At 48.7% G+C, this 18,622-nt stretch overlaps 6 protein-coding genes; 4 read left to right on the top strand and 2 right to left on the bottom strand.

Annotated features, from left to right (window-relative positions):
- The first annotated feature begins 2,244 nt into the window (after window positions 1-2,244).
- CHC_T00008384001 (fatty acid hydroxylase) lies at window positions 2,245-3,462 on the top strand. XM_005718573.1 is given in 2 exon segments: window positions 2,245-3,351; window positions 3,352-3,462. 1 exon segment carries the CDS (start codon window positions 2,245-2,247, stop codon window positions 3,349-3,351), a length of 1,107 nt encoding a protein of 368 aa, XP_005718630.1. The 3' UTR covers window positions 3,352-3,462.
- A 432-nt stretch (window positions 3,463-3,894) lies between these two features.
- CHC_T00006511001 (hypothetical protein) lies at window positions 3,895-4,854 on the top strand. The gene has a single exon (XM_005718572.1). The coding sequence runs from the start codon at window positions 3,895-3,897 to the stop codon at window positions 4,852-4,854; it is 960 nt and encodes a 319-aa protein (XP_005718629.1).
- Window positions 4,855-4,878: 24 nt separating this feature from the next.
- On the bottom strand, window positions 4,879-6,456 carry CHC_T00006510001 (hypothetical protein). Its single transcript, XM_005718571.1, has 3 exons — window positions 6,371-6,456; window positions 5,066-6,218; window positions 4,879-4,983 (listed from the first exon to the last, which is right to left on the bottom strand). Exons 1-3 carry the CDS (start codon window positions 6,454-6,456, stop codon window positions 4,879-4,881), a joined length of 1,344 nt encoding a protein of 447 aa, XP_005718628.1.
- Window positions 6,457-8,405: 1,949 nt separating this feature from the next.
- CHC_T00008848001 (mannosyl-oligosaccharide--1,2-mannosidase) lies at window positions 8,406-10,397 on the bottom strand. The gene has a single exon (XM_005718570.1). The coding sequence runs from the start codon at window positions 10,395-10,397 to the stop codon at window positions 8,406-8,408; it is 1,992 nt and encodes a 663-aa protein (XP_005718627.1).
- A 14-nt stretch (window positions 10,398-10,411) lies between these two features.
- Window positions 10,412-10,567, top strand: CHC_T00006509001 (hypothetical protein). The gene has a single exon (XM_005718569.1). It carries the CDS (start codon window positions 10,412-10,414, stop codon window positions 10,565-10,567), a length of 156 nt encoding a protein of 51 aa, XP_005718626.1.
- Window positions 10,568-12,817: 2,250 nt separating this feature from the next.
- On the top strand, window positions 12,818-14,134 carry CHC_T00008689001 (6-phosphogluconate dehydrogenase NAD-binding domain-containing protein). XM_005718568.1 is given in 2 exon segments: window positions 12,818-13,744; window positions 13,745-14,134. 1 exon segment carries the CDS (start codon window positions 12,818-12,820, stop codon window positions 13,742-13,744), a length of 927 nt encoding a protein of 308 aa, XP_005718625.1. The 3' UTR covers window positions 13,745-14,134.
- The last annotated feature ends 4,488 nt before the right edge of the window (window positions 14,135-18,622 follow it).

Raw genomic sequence — 18,622 nt, 5'->3', positions numbered from 1 at the left:
CAGCTCCGTCGAGAAAAGTTCCTGACCTTGAAAATCTGTATATCAACATTGATCCCGCAATGACCATGGAGGAGTATCTTGAGAGCAAGCCGCAACCAAAGAAAACCACCCGCACAACGAAACCTCGTTTTCAGCTTGAAATGCATTGGACAGATGAAAATTTTAGGGACAAGACTTGCCGACTTCACAATGCATGTCTGGAATCTGACGGTTCTCTTCTAGTTCACCCGTGGATGAAGTCACAAGAAAGACATTTGCGAGCATGTGGGGCAAAGCGCCTTAAATACATGAAGTCTGAAGCTGACTATCAAAAGGATGGAGTCAATGACGATACCGATCTCATCGGTGTGGAGCCTTCAAGATATCACATTCCGCATTTTCTTACTGACATTCTCCCCATGATTTATTCTTCGGAGTTGTTGAGGCCACTCTTCACAAAGCCTGCTTTGATTAAATCGGTATGCGAAGAACCAGGCAACAGAAGATGCAAGAGACAAGCAATACAGGAGCAACTCAATCCCTCACTATACGCCGACCGGCGAATTTCAGCAATGCCCGTGTCTGCATGGGTACCTCAACTCGTTGCACTACTGCCGGGCGGGCCGCGAATGCATTTCGAGCGGAAGATGCTCAATAATTCTTCAAAGCCGACTTGCTTTCGTTCAATTGTAGCTTACAACAAACACGGATACTCAATGCAAGGCCGGTACTGGTTTGGAGAAATGAATCCCATGTTTCGAGAGCATGGAATAAGTCGAGGTAGCGCAAAATCGGATAAAGGCCTTGAAGAGAACAAGAAAACACAGGGATGCAAAAAGAAAATGACAATTCTCAACCGTGTCGGATGGGAGAAAAGGGCCAATTTTCTTTTGGGGCGTGACATTGTCAATGTGGACCAAGTAGTTGATCAAATAGAAAGAATAAGTCGTTTCAAGGAAAACGAAAATTTAGACCTATCAATCAGCATCGAGTACTTTGAGAACATGTCGTTTGCGGAACAAGTGGATGTGATGCAGAAGGCTGATGTGCTCCTCGGAGTCCATGGAGCGGGACTTGGAAATATGCTTTTCGCACGACAGGATGTACCGATTTTAGAAGTCCTACCGTTTGCATATTATGCCGGACCATTCGACTCAGTGGCCGGGACTTTGAATTTGGACTACTCAAGTACAATAGCTGAACCGGATACTGAGAATTTCAAGGATTGTATTCAACTGCGAGCGGACAAATTAGAGAGACCAGAAATTTCAACGAACGGGATGAAGCTTTGGGACGAGGCCGTGAAGAAGAGAAGGGAAGGAAACTGGTATCATTTGTTAGCTCATCGTTTCACGCGATCAGATTTAGTTCCAGTGAAGCTATGCGCCCGAACACAGCGGATGAAGGTGAATCCGCTCGAAACGGCGAAAAAGTTGGTTGAGATGGCGCAGGTCGTTTGTGGAAATGTTCCAGATAGGAAATCATGATGGGAAGTAGATGGATAAGAAGGGTATGAGGGCAGGAGATCATTTGAATGGGGATTAGGTTTAGAGAACGCGTTTATAGATGCACGAATGAGTGGATAAAAGCAACAACAAAGCAGTGGTTTTAGGCACTACATACGTAGAGGCCGGCTTTTGTGCGAGGAAAGATAGAAAATGTTGCCTCAAGTGCAAGGCTGTGCAGCTAAAGAGAATGGAGATAGTGCCACTGATAGCCACAACCTGAGGACCCAGGGCCTTTATACCTGGCACTTTTTCGGTGCTGTAGATTTGAATAGTTGGGATGTGTCTGTATGACAGCAAGAGGGATTTCTTTGTTTCTGTCGACAGGCAATAGTGGCGGAACATCGCGCTGTTTGAAAGACAAGCAAGGGAAAGAAACCGAGTTCGTCTGCAAAGCTGTGGCCAATGTGTTCTTGTGATCCCTTTTGAAGTCAAGTGGATGTTCAAATGCGGATACTCAGTCAAAACTCATTCTTACTGGATGATGCGCCCTTGCTGTTGTTTTCTTTGTCCTCGCTGGGCTGTACGTTTTCATCGGCCACAATGTCGTTTCGCCGTTTACACCTACCCACAAAAAATCTAAAAAAATCTAAAAAGACAGTACTGTACTGTACCAAGACTACACAATCCCTTCTTGGACTTTCTTTGGAAGAGGGCTGCGGTTTTTCCCCTCCCTCAACGTACCTTCAAAACTCTTCAAAGATAGCCCCGCCGTTTCCTCTACTGCTTTTCATCGCGCCAATTCAACTCACTCGCCCCGATGTGCCAGCCAGATGCTCTCCGGAAGCGCTCGCGACTTGTTGCCGAAGACTCTGCTGACTCCAGCGCAAAGCAACCCACCAAAACAGCCTCTGACATTTCCGATGGCTACGCCTTGACCCGCAGGGTAGTGTCATACCACGCTGCCCCGAACGATGCTTGGGTCATATACAAAGGAAGTGTATTTGACGTTACAGTCTTCCTCGAGTCTCATCCGGGGGGTGCTGACATTCTTCTCGATAAGCTCGGCACCGATGTGACAGACATAATGGCTGGTAGAGATGAAAGGCTGCATTCGCACTCTGCATTCGCTTACAAGCTTCTGGCGAAGTACAAGATAGGGGAGCTTACTGACAAGCATGAAGGAGACGTCGCTTTGGACGGCAACGTCGACCCGGAGACTGGCGAGACTCTTGTGAAATGGGATCAACCCATTTTGCACCAAGTGGGTATGCTCGGGAAAAAGTACGATCGCTGGATTCATTCATTTCCGACTACCGACCACACAGTCAAGATGTTTACAAATGATACGATCGAGAACATGACAAAGTGCCCGTGGTATGTGCCTCTTTTGTTTTGGATCCCAATCATCACTGGAGAAAGCATGCATTACGTGTACTTAATGGATGGTGTGCACAATCTCAATCTCGCATTAATCGCCGTGGTGGCATCCATAGGTGTCGTGTGCTGGTTGTTATTCGAGTATCTCTTGCATCGCTTCGTCTTCCACGTCGAGACGACAGGGTACTTCGCCAATATTTTCCATTTTCTTATACATGGGCACCATCACATCACACCTATGGACTTCGACCGCCTAGTCTTCCCACCGGTCCCAGCCTTGATCCTTGCTTTCCCGTTTTGGATTGCGGCACCGCGGGTTCTGGGCACGGAGGTGGGGTACCCATGGCTTATCGGCTTCGGTGGGGGTTACCTCATGTACGATATGACACATTTCTGGATTCATCATGGCGTGCCTAAGAATTCTTTCCTTAAGATGCAGAAGCGTCGACACGTCCATCATCACTACTTCCAACACTCGGTGAACTTTGGTATCTCAAACCCACTATTCGATGTGGTTTTTGGAACGCTTGAGGAACCGCAGCGTTAGATTGGACATCGCAAAAGCGTAGAGTAGTTGTAGCACCGGAGTTGGACCCCCCATATACACTGTTTTTGGTTGTAAATTGGTGCTTTTCGCCGCACTTGCGGCCTCCTCTAATACTTTTTCACACGAGCGCGCTTCCAAAACCGACTGGTATATGCACTTTCTGGAACTATCCATACAACCGAACAGAGAATGATGCTCGTTTCACCGACTTGCCTTGAATATGTATCAATTGTCGAGCAGCATTGCATCGTCGTTCAAAAAAAAAATATATATATATATATATATATATATATATAATACTTCTCCAAGTAGTACCAAGGGTACTGTAGATCCCTGCAGCACAGAAAAATTCTGATTTTATCGCTTGTCCAATTTAGGACTACAGTACTACCGTCACTGCATTGGGCGCAGAAGTCTGCTGAAATTAAGCTTTCGGCACCTTAATGTACTTGTACTCCTCACGTACTGCCTCCAAAAACATCGCTGAAAAAGGCATCGCTTTTGTGGAGGAGACTCTCACTCTTTGCCTACCTCTCAGCCAGCATGGCGGCGACTTTTCAAGATCTACCGGATGTTGCCATGCATCTTATTGCGCAGTATGCTTTAGGGATGTCTGAACATGGGATTCTGAAACCAGATATTGCGGCGCAGAGGACGGCGGTATCTCTGTCGAGAACATGCAAAAGGTTGCGCGTGGCGACAGCGCATGCAGTGAAGGAGCTGCATTATGGAACTTGCGAGGGCATGTGGCCCAGCGTCCGTGTGATTTCGCCATATATCTGGGAAAACCTTCGTGTTATGGATTGTACTGTCAATCGTTCAGGCCTGTTGGGCTTTCTTAAATGGCTAATGCCGGGAACGGGAATTACTTGTTTTAGACTTCGAGTTGTTGGTGACCCATATCCAGAAGCAAGGTTGTTGCAACTTGAACGGGTTTTATTGGGAAGGCTATTCACGCAATGTGGACATCGTTTAGTCGAGCTAGAGATCACTGGAATTAATTGCCAGGCTCTCCTATTCTCGGTGCTCTTTCAATGTACAAGTCTTCGCGATTTTCGTATCAGTGATTATGGCGAAGAGAGCTCTTCTACCCTCCTCAGTATGGTTATGCTTCTGTGCCTTGCGAACAGGAAATCGCTTCAATCGATTGAGTTTCCGTTTCAGATATGGCGGGATCGGATGGACAAGGTCCCTAATGGATCTGTCCTTTACGCAGCTTGTGAGGTCACGTGGGCAACACTGTGGGGTAGTTATCGCGCGGGGCTGAAAGAATCAGCAGTCAATCTTCCGTCAGATGAAACGGAATTGATTGCTTCCTTTAAAAAGGTCTCTCTTCGGATGGATGACCTCGAAATCAGCATGAAACGGAATTTGGGAGACTTTAAAACGCTAGCGCCGTTCATCGAGGCTGGCGATATCCCTGATGTAGTGTTGTGGCGGTTAATGCCCAAACTTTTACAAGTGAATAGTAGACCTGTATCGAAAAGCGGGGATGGCAGATAATAGGTCTCATCGCCTCGGTCGCTGTTACTTTGCACAACACATACCAATCAAGCTCCGACTTCTAGAAAGTTGGTGCGGACCTGTCCGAGACCCACCGTGATGAGAACCGAAGAAGGCGAACTCTCTTGACTGGCAAATTTGTTGTTTTTGTATTAGCGATATGCGTCCTAGGTTGTGGAGATAATCAAATGATTGTGGAGCTACCACTTACTTTCCGCCTTGCACTGTTCATGGAAGGGCCATTACTGCTAGTTGGGGGTCTTCTTCGACGCAGCTCTTCATATCGTTTTTCAATGAGCTGCTTTGCGGCTTGCAGCTTGTCTGTTTTCTCTATAGCCGCTCTGGCTTTTCTTTCGGCCTCATCATGTTCGCATAAGGCTTGTTGGTATTTTTGACCGAGCACGTCAAGATCGATGTTTCGCTCTAGAATAGTGCCTTCCAACTGTTCTGCCCTCGTGAGTAAGACAGTCACAAGATCTCCCGCGAATGCTGGACTCATGACTGCGATCTCGTTCTTGGAGACGTCTCGCAGTTCGTGAGTCTTCATTCGTGTGAAGTCAATAAGTGCAAGGATTTTTTGTACTAGAACGATACTTTCCTGGGTGGGATATCTGACAATGGAAGGAGTTTGAGGTTGTGCTCCATTGAGAGGTTGTTCTTTCGCTGGTGGATCTTTGTAAGGTTGATAGGAAATTCGGGAAGTAAGCCACTTGACTAAAGCATCAAACCACACTTTCTCAAAAGTTAAAATCTCTGGCCATGCACATTCGCCCTTGCCAGGGCGAACGAGCGAAGAGACGACCTTAAAATCGAGACGCTCAAAATCTGGTGAGGTAATGACATGGGAAAAGTTGGCATTCTCGGAAGCGTAGTTTTGAAGTTTGTCAACGATTTCGACGTCCTCGACATGGACCGCAAAATCAAGAATGCGTAGGCAGTTATCTGTAGATAAATTTTCAAGGCAAGAAGCGCGGGCGAGCTGGATAAGGTGGTCGACGTGAAACAGGACGCCGAAATGCCAGATCTCGAGTGCGAGAAGAACCGATGTCTTTGCGTCGCGCAACTCACCGCCGTACATGATCTCCAGGGACTCACGCACTGCAGCAGCAGAGCAGTTGCGGATGATGATCTCGTTTGCAACGCCGCGCGAAGGGTCAGACTTGGTGAGTTGCTGCTCGAACATGTCAGACACGGCAGAGAGGACGACGCGGTGGGCGCCGAGACGGGTTTCGGAGAGGGTGCCATCGTGCAAGGTTTGCTGGACATGAAAATAGACATCATAGTGCTTCTCCGTTAGTGAATCGGAGAGCATCTTCTTGAGGAGGGTTTGGGCGAACGCCATGGTTTCGTACTGGGGGGCGGGGCTTTGGCCCGTTCGGAATTGTGAGGTGAAGTAGATGTGATAGAGAGGGGATGAAGCGATACGAGCCGTGGTTGAGGGTGGGAAATAGGGATGAAGAAGCGGGATAGGAAAAGCCGAGGAAGGCGCGTGTGTCAGTCCAGCCAGCAGCTCCACTGCCGGGGTGGGGGTGGACTGGGAAGCGAAAGTGTGGCAAGTAGATGGAAGACGCGGAAAGGAAACTGTGGTTGCAGTTGGCGCATCCGCCAGATCAGCGCTTGCACGTGGCAACTATTTTGGCATAAGCAAAAAAACGGGGCGGCGAGCGAATCACTTGTCACTTGGGGGCCCGCAGAAATGCGCTCAAAACACTGTAGAAAATTGAATCACTCGCACTTTACAGCGCCTGGCCATGGTTTGGTGTCCGGGTCTTGTTAATCAGCGCACTTTCATTTCATACGGTACCACTTCGTACACGTGTACAGTACTGTACGTATATACGGTATGCTACTAATAACGGTGCCCTATGGCACGAGGGTTAAAGCTCATGGTGAAAAATACTTTTGAGTCTTCCTCCCCGTTTACCGCTGCTCCCTACCGTACCCTTGGTACTGTATATGTATTAGTGCCCGTCTTCTCATCTCATCGTTTGCAGCCGTGCTGTACACTCTTTAGGGCGCTGTACACTACATTAGTGGCGAAATGGTAATTTCTGGATGGACCTACAGTATTATTCGGCAAGAGGTCTGAGTGCTGAATTCAACAGTGCCCATAGTACAGTTGTTAGTAACGAAGAGTACAGTATGTAACAACTTGTTACATACTGTACTCTTCGAAGGGTACAGTAATAACCGCAAGTTTTCTCCCGCGGCTACTACTGTACATGTCTGCGGGCATGCCCCCGCTCCCTTCCCCGTGCCTACAGTACATTCCCAAACCACGTTTTGAGGGGTGCGCTCGGCACAGTTCCTTCTGTCCCTGCCTGACCCCATGTCCCACAGTGCGATTGATTTCCTGCGCAGCACATCCGTAAATACCACTTTAGTTGTGGAGGTCCGTTATCGCAGCTCGTGATTCCTTTTTTTCTCTTATTCGAAGTCCGCCCATCCACCCATCGCTCCCTTGTCTAAACATACAATCTAAATAAAATCATGCAGCCAGCTTCTCGTTTAACGCATCCCTCCCGTTTCGAACAAACATTCCTCCTAAATAGTTGCCTTCCGCCATTCGCATTACTCTCTTACAGCTACAGTAGATCTCTTGTGTGTCCATAGATCTCTCTTTGTCCAACGCTTCTGTGGTTCTTGACAATTCTGATACAGTACTGCCTGCGGTGCGCGGGAGGCTGGAATCTGGTAAGAGCCCTGACATGCAGGTTAATGTAAGGCTGGTACAGTACAGTACATCACTGCTACTGTAGCTACAGTAACGGTACTGTAGGACACCGCCCTGTGTTTAAATGAAGTTAATCCATTTCGACTTGCACGGACGCCGCTCCTTGTGAATTCCCTCAATTAATGCCGAAATTGCCTAGGCTGTGGATTACATATTGCTAGGGCAAGGCGTTTGTGGCGAAGCCATAATAAATAACTCAACTTTAAATAACATCGCCTCTATTCCACACACCACCACCACCGCATCGTGGATCACGTGCTACACTTCTACTTCCTCCCCACCGCATCTCTAGTGTCTGAGTGCCAGGGGATTGTTCTGAGGCCGGCGATGCCCTCATATGAGGACAGCTTTTTTTTGCAAAAATATATAAATTAAATTGAACATTCAAAAAGCCACCTTGAGCACTATTTCCTTAACGTGCTTGTCTTCGGCAATAGCATCTTGCAGAACACCGGGATAGCAGCAGCTTTGAATGCGCGTAAAGCTTAAGAATATAATGCAGATTGAGTACCATATTGCCATTTTGACCTGGCGTTTTTGGTTTCGAAGTTATTTTACATGCGGTTTTAGGGTGGTTTAAAAAAAGCTTCTTTTCTCTAGACATACCTAAAAACCACGAAGAACATGCAATTCTCACAAAGTTCTTTCTGGTCCCAAGTCAGAAGTCAAGTACGGTCGCGGAGGTATCATTTTCTTTCTTGTCGGGGAAGCGAAAGTCAGGAATAAAATAGGTCGAATACTGTACTCATGTGAGACGAAAGTCCTCACATGAGTACATGTGTCACTCAGACACTAGACCCCTGACCAACACTCCACACTATACTAACGCAGTCTTCTGCACAGTCTCAAAGAACGAAAACCGCCTGCATTTCTCCCGTAACCCCGGCATAGCTCTATTCACCGCCCCCTCCTCGTTTCTCCGCTCCCTCTCCCTCTTCTCACGCTCCCTCTCCCAGGCAACGTCCATCGCATGTAGTCTCTCATACGACACCACATGCCCCTCAATCTGCACGATCCGGCACGCCCACCTCTCGCCAAATAACACATCTCCCACTCTCACACCCTCTCCTCGTGCATCTCGCGTCCGTATCTGCGCTAGCACGCTTTTTGAGATCACTGGCGTGATCCCGAGATTGCTTGCCGGGTCCATCAATGCATCGGCGTTCGTCTGGGGGAAATCTGTCCCAGGCATATTGTAGCCGCAGGGGAGCTTTTGTTCTGTTTTGGGTCTCCGTCGACATTTTTTTGTCGCGGATGCACCTTCCGCTGTCGCATGGCCTGATGATGTGCGCGGCATTTGGTAGGCGGCTTTCTCCAGTGATAGACCGAGGATATGCCGAATATCTTCCGTTTCTATGCGCAATGGATGTGCTTCTGTCGTGAAGACATACTTTCCGCTTCGAGACCAGTGCAGTTTCCCATCAGCATCCTGCGCATTGAATACTAGGTACAAGTACTTAAGCGTCTCACTGAGCAGAAACGATGGCATGAGGTCCTCTAACACGTGCGTGGAGGTGTCCTTGACTGCAGCGTACCCGCATTTGACCTTTGTCAATTCTTCAATGGAATGCATCATTGCACCAGCTGCGCCGACCCAGGAAGTATCATTCGTTGCCCAATGGAGATAGAAAATACTCTCCGCAAGCTCAGGGCGCAAGGGGTAGTTGATCATTCCCTGCATTGGTTTCTGATCTACGACATGATATCCTTCAGGCAGACATCCATACCGCCGCCAGACTGAGTAGTGCGCACGTGCAGTGTCTGCGGCGTCTTCGTGGTCACCGAATGTCACCTGCACACCTGGCCAAAAAGCGGCAAGTGACGAAGAAGCAAGTGAAGATGTGTGTCCCGACCACATATCAGCGTCGAGATACCACGGACGTTTGTGCAGGTAGGTCTTAATAGCAGCATACGACTCGCGAAACATGGCCAGCAATCGTTCATCGCCAAAAAGAATATAGCCCTTCCACATGTACTCGTAGAAAGAGTCTACAAGACCGCCTACGCCAGCCTCAGGGGCGACCCAGTCGCCCGTGTCGATGTCAATGTGGTTGCCAACCAAGCCTGCGCGACTGGCACGTTTGTGAAGGGCACGCATAGCATTGAGCGCGGCGTTGTAGTACTTGGGATCCCCCACGTATCTGGACAAGGTGCCAAACTCCAAGATTAAACTGCCGGCTCCTGCAGTGCTGGCAATGCGAGACTCACTCTTCTCGACACCATAAGCTAGGTTGATGGCGCCAAAGGGAATACCTGTGGGAGTGTTAAACGCAGGCATGAGTCTGTCGGCAAGATCTGTAGCCAAGACCAGAAGCTTTCCGTCATACTCTGGCAGCCAAATGTCTTTCTCGAAGCCGGTGTCATCGGCGCCCTCCGTGAGTAGGCCATGGGCGGAAAGCAGCCCACCCAATACTCGAATCGTGGTTTCAAAGACGCTGACAGTATTGTCAATTTGGAAGGTGAGCGAGGTAGACACATTTCTAACGGCGTCTGCAAATCGCGACCACTGGCGCATAACGATAAAGGTGTCAAGAGTGTCGACGAGGGTGAGAGCGATGCCTGCAAATGAGTAGTCCGGGGTGCATGACAGAGGCTTGAGTTCATCAGCGGGAAAGGCGTGCGTAGCGTACGAGGTGTAGGCGTGCTCAAACATTGCTTCAGTCTGTCGCGAAAATGCGGTAATGTCATTGCGGGAAAGATTACAGCTTCGCAACGAGAGTTCAGCTGAAATTGGAGAGGCAAATAAGGAGAGTAGGAGAAGGAGCATAAGGGGGAGGATCGGGGATTCGCTCGCAGTAGAGCGGAGCATGTTGGGGAAGAGCGATGTGGGAATGGGTGGTTACATTGGATGATGGCCGAACCGCGAAGGGGATGAACAGCAAAGAGTTAACTCAAAGATCGAGAGTAACTACTGAAGGTTGCACCGTCGAGAACAGAGACTGCTTCGTTGCACCTGAACAGCGTAAGGGGTGCTTGTGAAAGGGCAACGCAGTAGGGGGCGATACGAAGCAAGATGAAGGCGCTATGGCTTGTTGATTGGCGGCGATCGTTGATTGGATGTACGCTCTGGAAAACGAATTCACCATTGGCCGTGCCCCGCCATTTCATCCAAAATGTGCATTGTAGGGTGCCGCAGGCCATCCACGTGTACATACAAGTGGTACTGCACAGAATGCAGTACGCAGCACTGCATCTCGGCCCTCCCTTCACATGCACAGTACCTGAAGGGTAACGGTACCCTTCAGGTACTGTTACCCTGAAGGGTACAAATATACTGTACCCCTGGGTAGGCACTGTAAATTACAGCTGCACTGAAAGAAGTGCAGCTAAATTGAGAATGGAACGAAACGAAAGCACCGACAGGTTGTCTCGAGAGATGTACACCGTTGTCGGATGGGCCCTCGAGGCGTGATTGGATATGTCCATGGTATGAGGCTATCGAGGGCCTATGATAGAGCAGTGGTGAGGAGAGTTGACCTCTTCAAGCGCAAGCAAAAGATTCGGCACAAGCCGGGTGGATGCTCCTCCTCCCACCATTGTTTATTGCGGAGCACTATCCTTTAAGTATGCGGATTACACGACCGTTCCGTAGAGTAAATGAGTAAATGCAAGGACACATATGAGGGCCATTCCATTCATCGTGATTGGCAATCATGCAATCACGCAATCACGCGATCACGACATTAATTTAACGTCGTTCTGCCTCGTTCCTTTCTCCAACGTGTGCTACTTGTATCTGTAAGCACATTTCCACGGCTTTGCATGTGCATGTGTTAACGCACTTCTTGCCTCATTTCACGTTTGGCATTTGAATGGGGTTTAAATCTTTTAGAATTGCAAGGAGCATTACAGGAAGTTGGAGCACAAGATTAGTTTTAAGTCGATTGTTTATTTCTTTAATGAGCATGACCATTTTTTAGGAAACGTAATATAAACAACCAACCACAAGGGAGCAGGCACCATTTATTGACGTGATTGCGTGATTGCGTGATTGCCAATCACGATGAATGGAATGGCCCTAAGTGTATTCACGTCGAGCATGATTCACAACCGTACAGTACTGATGAACTGCGTACAGTGGGTACTACGCATTAGTGCTGCCCCGTGCGAGACCCCAAAAATATGCACTATTGGGAGACGGCATTAGCAAGTGACGTTGTCACATCCATCTGCATGCACTCGGAAATTAACGTCTGCCTGCTCCGTGTTGGTTCTCTGTTGTGTTTCGCAGTGAGAAATGCGCGCTTTGCCGACCCTTGATGCAATAGAGCGTCTGGAACTTGGCACCTAGTCGCCAAAAGTTCCAGCTCTCCAAACAATTTCGCGATCTCGACGACATGGGGGACATGGGGTTCAGTCTTTCTCTCTATTGCATTTTCTGCGCTCTCATCTTCATCACTTGATTGCGTTTCAGGCGGATTCTGCACCACCTGAACCGTCTCTAAAACATCCATGGCGTCATTGGTGGCATAACAGCCGGAACCGTATGACACGTGGCACTTTTCTTGTTCGGGCGTCCGGGCCCACACTATTGGGACGGTGGCACCAACAATAGCAGCACTAATAATGCGTAGGACCCACTGTACTGATGAACAGCACAGCGGTGTCAAGGTGAATTAACTGGGCCCAGGCATGACCCAGTACGACCGAGTGCTGAGCAGTACCACCGCGCGACAAGGGAAGTTACAGTGCCTCCTACGATATAGTGCTATAGCGTGACATACCTCTAGCTATGGCACTATTGGGGGGATGGCACTATAGAAAGGAGGCTCAAATACATATTTTTGGGGACAAAGCACACTGCTAACACAAACACAACAAAGCCTGTATAACACAACTAAATAACTTCATCTTTTGAGTACTGAACCATGCCGGATGATACACGTGTGAGCGTATGATAACCTGTGCCAGACGGTGAGCCATAGCACTATATAGAGGGAAGCACTACTAAAGTAGGCACTATTGAGCGACCCCCCCTGTATTGGTTAATCTTCCGATTCTCTCTCCAAATCTCACGACACGTGTTCTACATTATTTCACACAGGTTGTCCTAGTGCTCCCGACTGCCCTAGAAGTCACGTCTGGAGCTGTGTACTCTTAGCAGAGAAAGAAGCGCAGCCACGCGTCTCTATATATAAAATGCAGTAGAGGATAGATCTGCATGCTTTTTCCGCAACACATCTTTCCTCGCCCCGCAATCTACACCTTGATCTTCACTATCCCTCCCATATGCCTGCATCGCCGCAACAAACTCGCGTCGGATGGGTCGGCACCGGCGTCATGGGGTGCGCCATGGCTAGTCATTTGATGACTGCCGGATACCCCTTAACAGTATACAACCGAACCGCATCCAAAGCTCAACCGTTAGTCGACGCTGGCGCGCGCCTCGTTTCCTGTCCACTTGAAGTAGCGCAAGCCTCCGATATTGTCTTCACTATGGTCGGCTATCCTTCCGATGTCCGTGAAGTCATCGGCGGAGGAACTGGCGTCCTAGCTGGGTTGAAGGAGGGCGGAATCGTTGTTGATCTCACAACTTCGGAGCCCGGTCTCGCTGCAGAGCTCGCAGCTCTGGCCATGAATCAAGACAAGTTTGTCATCGATGCCCCAGTCACCGGAGGTGACGTCGGCGCTAAAAAGGGAACTCTCAGTATCATGGTTGGAGGTAATGACCATGCTATCAAAGAAGTCATGCCTTTGCTCGAGTGTTTCGCGTCCACCGTCAACGTCTTTGGCGGTCCTGGAGCAGGGCAACATTGTAAGATGGCCAATCAGATTGGCATCGCCACAAGCATGTTGGGCATGTGCGAGGGCCTTATGTACGCTCATGTCGCCGGTCTCGACTTAGAGACATATCTCGCTGCTATTGCCGGCGGCGGGGCTGGCTCCTTTTCTGTTCAAAGTTACGCACCAAGGATCCTCAAGGGAGACATGCAACCTGGCTTTTACGTCGAGCATTTCGTGAAGGATCTTGGTATCGCCCTTGAGGCTTGCAAGCAACTGAAGATATCCCTTCCCGGCCTGGCACTCGCACAGCAATTGTATGTATCCCTCATGGCCTGTGGGGATGGACGATTAGGCACTCAGGCTCTCGTCCGAACCCTTGAGAGACTCAACGGTAAGGAATTACCCAAGAAGGAGGCGTTTTCGGCGTGGTAACAGTGCTCGCATAATGTCAAGCAAGTCAAACATTTGCAATTGCGTGCAGTTTGAAGACTAGCGGCAAGACTGAGGAAATACGTACGCCTTGCCGAGTGGTGGTCTAGTACATTTGTACGATTTAATTCGCAGCTTTTGGTAAAGACATAGATCCTTGAAGCACCAAGTCAACACAAACGCCCCAGTGGTCGCTTATGAACTTTCCACATGACGGAAGGCGGTCCTTGCCGACCAATTTAAGGCTTGGTACCTGAACATCAGACGTCTTCGGCCACAGCAAGAAGACTCTATCATACCTCGACTTTGGTTTGAAATCGCCTTCAAATTGGAGATTGTCATTTCGGGCCGTATCCCACGTAAATTTTTCATTGGGGTCAGCACCCGCGGCAAGCCATGCGTCTACGAATTTATCCTTCATGGCAACGCGGCGCTTCTTTTTCTGGGCTTGTCCATCCTGTTGGCGTTTCTTTTCAGCGGCCACTGTTTTGACAACATCTGCGGCTGAGACCTCTGCCTCTCTCAGATTGGTGTCACCAGCGAAAACCGTTATCACGCTGTCCTCCACAAAAGCACGCTGTTGATCAAAAATTTGAAGCAGTTGGTCCTTGCGAATATCGCTGCTCTCCTTGAGGGATTCTAAATGGCTTGTGATGAAGGCAGTGCGTAGTCCTGATGTTTTCAGTTGACCAGAGGCACAAACGACTCCGCGGTGCATACGGGAGGCTGGGAACCGCGTAGCCGTAACCTCTATAGATTCCTTTTTGAACAAGTCTGACTTTGTAAGGAGGATAGCGAAGTAAGGCAGTTCCACATCCCATTCTTGGCCCATATGGAAATCATACAACAGTGCCCCGTCTGTACACTCATCCTTTGTCTGTGAGGGAACTTGCTCTTTGCCACGAGCTTGCCCGTCCTTTATCTCAGTCTGTTTACTGTCATCTACAGCGAGGATGTGCGCACTGCTAGAATCTTTCGGCTTTCCTTTGTGTTCTAAGCTCCATCTGAGCACCGGCAAGGTCTCTTCAGTGACCTCTTGCAGCATGACGACATCAGGCTTCAATTTGCGAATCTGGGCGACGACTGCACGAGCTCGGAGTTTGATAGGCTGCGTGTCCATGTCTATGTTCCATGACAATACTCGAAGCGGTTGTGTTGTCATCTGGGTAGCGCTTTGTGATGCGGACGGCAAGCGAAGGGCGCGGACTGGAAAGGAGGGGAGTCTTCTGATCGACCGGCGACGGGTAGTCGCGATAGAGGCGATAGCTCTGCTGCGGCGGGGTAGGGAAAGGACGTACGCCATTGGCAACCAAGAATCGGGGTGGATTTGAAAATCACATAGGGGTGTGTGGGAATGGCGCTGCCTGTTAAGGTTTCTGGCCCTGTTCCATACGTGTGCACATGTCACACGTATCACCAGAGGCGCTTCGGGATCTATCTACTGTACTGTTGTGGAAAAATTAGGACAGACTGTTGAGTGCTGGTAATTAAATACACGCAGTGGCGTGTATATCTGCCTGAGCAGTTTACGTTTACATTGCGATCTCTGGGAAAGAGGGGAAAGGTCGAGTGGTTGAATCGTAGATGAGTGTAAGCTCGACCTTTGGGAATATCAGAAAGGAAACGAGCGCAGACGCGTAGAGTGCGGAATGCTACGGTCGCGGGGAGAGAACCAACTAGCGGGACGCTGGAGAATCAGCGGGATGCTGGAGGACCAGCAGGATGCTGGAGAGTAGCGGGATGCTGACTATATAAGAGAGAAGTAGTACCTCACGAGTAGAGAGGGGTAAGCTAGTGAGTGAGGAAAAAAAGGGATAAGTCCGAAGCGGTGCTTCGGGAGTACATTGTACTCATTCACTGTGTTTGTCGACCAGCGCCCGTACCACCAGACGATCTCAATATGAGCATCAATGGCAAATCCTTAACTGTACAGGGGACCCTACCCATTATTGCCGCCCCGTGCGAGACCCCAAAAATAGCACTATTGGGAGATGGCATTAGTAGGTGACGTCGTCACATCTATTTTCATGCACTAGTGCCTATCCGACCATTGTCCCCTCCCCATGTGAGGACATTTGCCCTCACATGAGGACAGTATTCGACCTATTTTATTCTTGACTTCCCCGACAAGAAAGAAAATGATACCCCCACCACCGTACTTGACTTCTGACTTGGGACCAGAAACAACTATGTGAAAATTGCATGTTCTCGGTGGTCGCTTTTAGATATGTATGGAAAAGAAGCTTTATTAAACCACCCTAAAACCGCATGTAAAATAACTTCGAAATCAAAAACGGCAGTTTAAAAAGGCAACTTAGTACTCAATCTGCATTATATTATTAAGCTTTTTGCGCATTCAAAGCTGCTATCCTGGTGTTCTGCAAGATGCTATTGCCGAAAACAAGCACGTTAAGGAAATAGTGCTCAAGGTAGCTTTTTGAATTTTTTTTGCAAAAAAAGAGCTGTCCTCATATCCCTAGCGTGCGATTTTAAGGTTCCATATATGGAACCTTAGTTTCTGGACCGTATAACTCCATCAGATTCTGGTTGGTTCAAGCGAGACTTCGCCAGATTGCTTAATGCCAGCCAGCCCATAAGCAACTGCACGGGAGCACAACAGAATTAACAATCGTAAACGTGCGTTTTCAAGGCGTGGAAGTTGGGACAATTTGACTCTCTCAGAGGTCCATTTTCAGTATTTCGCAAAAAAGGCTTTTACTGGGCCACGGCGTTTTGTAGCGACAATGTTGACCAACTTGTACAAAACCCCCTGCATCATCTCCGTTTATGACTGCCTTCGTGCACAGAACACTGCACAGTGCGAGCGATGGCAGTCTTAGCATAGGTTGGAAGTGTTTGATTTCATATGTTGAAGATGCATCTGAATCAGCTCACTGTCAGAAACGAGCTCGAATTGTGGAAGAACCTATCTGAGCAGGCATTATATGCTCAATCTGTACCCAAAGGAAGCCCTCGATATAGCCGTAAGGATCCATATATGGAACCAAACGGCATTTGAGCGATTTTCTGAAAAAGCCCTAGGTTCCATATATGGAAACCATACAAACGCTAGGGATATGAGGACAAGCCCCAGTCGGATAGACACTAGGTAATTAACGTCTGCCTGCTCCGTGTTGGTTCACTGTAGTGTTTTGCAGTGAGAAATGCGCGCTTTGCCGACCTCAGATACAATAGAGCGTCTGAAACTTGGCATTCAGTCGCCAAAACTTCCAGCTCTCCAAACAATTCCGCGATCTCAACGACAGAGGGAACAGTCCTTCTCTCTCCCTCGCCCTCTGCGCCCCCATCTTCATCACTTGATTGCGTTGTAGTTGAGTTCGTCACACCCTGAACCGTCTCAAAAACAGCATAACAGCAAAAAGCAGCATAACACCCGGACCAGTGTGACACGTGGCACTTTTTGTGTTCGTGCGCCTGGCCGGCATTAGTCAGTCGGTGACCACCTGCTGGCCTGGCGCTTACATGATGCAAATCGTGATGCATGGGGTTGTTTTCCAAGGTTCTAATACCTGAAAAAAAGCAATGAAAAATAGGTTGAGGTAACGGTCATCACCTTGGCGGCAAGAGAGCGACCGCCAATTGGCCTTCGATAGAGAATTCTTCGAGGACTTTGGGATGGAAAGCGCCAGACAACTCCCTTTCACTTTCTTAAAATTCAGTTTTGAGGCAAGAAAACGACACTCAAGAGTAAGCTGCTTTCAGATCTGCGTTCTTATTACGAAATGGCCATTTCGTTCGCTCGCAGTCCGCCCTGAAAACATGCTACACAGCGAGGTGTGCACACCGCCGTTTTCATCTTCCCGAGACTCCATTATCTCCAGCACCGTCTTCTCTCCATTTTGTGTCCTTCGCAGATCCAGTGCATTTACATATCCAGTGGTGGAACTACTCTCATTTCCCGCAGAGCTCTGAAAAGCGAGCAAACGTTTTGAATAATTCCTTTTGGGCTCTATGGACAGTCACATGCCCATAACAGTCATCAACATGCCTCTCAGGGGGGACAACAGCATTTATCGGTACTATAAGGTGCGTTTGTAATCGCCTGGAACGCTCCAGCATCGTGAGTTTTTACTTTCTTGGGCATTGGCAGACAAGATGTGGAGAGGCTATTGCAGAACAAGCTTACAAGATGGGCAAAACGACGGCTCACTGCGGTCTGTTATGGTGGCGAACGGAGATGAAATGCCCGGGGCCTCCTCTAGTTCCTTTCAAGCCGTACTTTTACAGGCTCTAGAGCGGAAAATGAGATTAAACTCGTTTATAACTTCATGGATTGTAACACCTTCATTGTATGCTCTGTGGCGCTTTACAAGTATGGTAGACACGGAACTCTTTGCAGATTGCTTCAATCACAGCGATGTACTGGAAGCGTACTGCAGCGCTGATGTGGAAGATGTCCAATTAGGTTCCAAAGGCACATGGGAAAGCAACGAGGAGATAGTTGAGGGCGGCGCAGCAAATCCTCCATTCGAAAAAGATTTAATTAACGAAGTATTACTGAAGTTTGAGAGAGGAACTAGGAGAACAACACCATTCTGCAGATGTGCACTACTTCCACTTTCGAATAGGTATAAAGTGATGTCGCATTTACACAAGTTAAACTCGGAAGGGCATCTTTTAGTGACTATTCCTCCAGGCTGCATTCCGTTCCAAAACGAGCAAGTCCTCGTTTCAGGCGACCGAGTCAAGCCTAAGCCAAACATTTACCACACTGTCCGACTGTTTGTTTGGTCCAATCGGGAGTCTCTCATGAAAAACCCACCGCCTCAAGATGTCCAAGAAATGTACTTCGTATGGACCCGCTATGCTTTATGCCAATCAGAAAAGGTCGATATACACAACGAGGCGTTTCTGCGGGCA

The sequence above is a fragment of the Chondrus crispus genome, genomic scaffold (assembly GCF_000350225.1).
Source record: "Chondrus crispus Stackhouse genomic scaffold, scaffold_43, whole genome shotgun sequence".
Taxonomy (NCBI): Eukaryota; Rhodophyta; class Florideophyceae; order Gigartinales; family Gigartinaceae; genus Chondrus; species Chondrus crispus.
The sequence above is the reverse complement of the archived record's forward strand: the minus strand, read 5'-3'. Positions and strand labels throughout refer to the sequence as shown.

What these genes read in the sequence shown, in the direction of transcription:
- CHC_T00008384001 (XM_005718573.1), top strand. Translation starts at nt 2,245, where the DNA reads ATGTGCCAGCCAGATGCTCTCCGGAAGCGCTCGCGACTTGTTGCCGAA.
- CHC_T00006511001 (XM_005718572.1), top strand. Translation starts at nt 3,895, where the DNA reads ATGGCGGCGACTTTTCAAGATCTACCGGATGTTGCCATGCATCTTATT.
- CHC_T00006510001 (XM_005718571.1), bottom strand. Translation starts at nt 6,456, where the DNA reads ATGCGCCAACTGCAACCACAGTTTCCTTTCCGCGTCTTCCATCTACTT. An exon ending in AGTCCACCCCCACCCCGGCA is followed by an intron (nt 6,219 to 6,370) that starts GTGGAGCTGCTG and finishes AACGGGCCAAAG; the next exon opens with CCCCGCCCCCCAGTACGAAA. An exon ending in TGAACAGTGCAAGGCGGAAA is followed by an intron (nt 4,984 to 5,065) that starts GTAAGTGGTAGC and finishes CAAATTTGCCAG; the next exon opens with TCAAGAGAGTTCGCCTTCTT.
- CHC_T00008848001 (XM_005718570.1), bottom strand. Translation starts at nt 10,397, where the DNA reads ATGCTCCGCTCTACTGCGAGCGAATCCCCGATCCTCCCCCTTATGCTC.
- CHC_T00006509001 (XM_005718569.1), top strand. Translation starts at nt 10,412, where the DNA reads ATGTGGGAATGGGTGGTTACATTGGATGATGGCCGAACCGCGAAGGGG.
- CHC_T00008689001 (XM_005718568.1), top strand. Translation starts at nt 12,818, where the DNA reads ATGCCTGCATCGCCGCAACAAACTCGCGTCGGATGGGTCGGCACCGGC.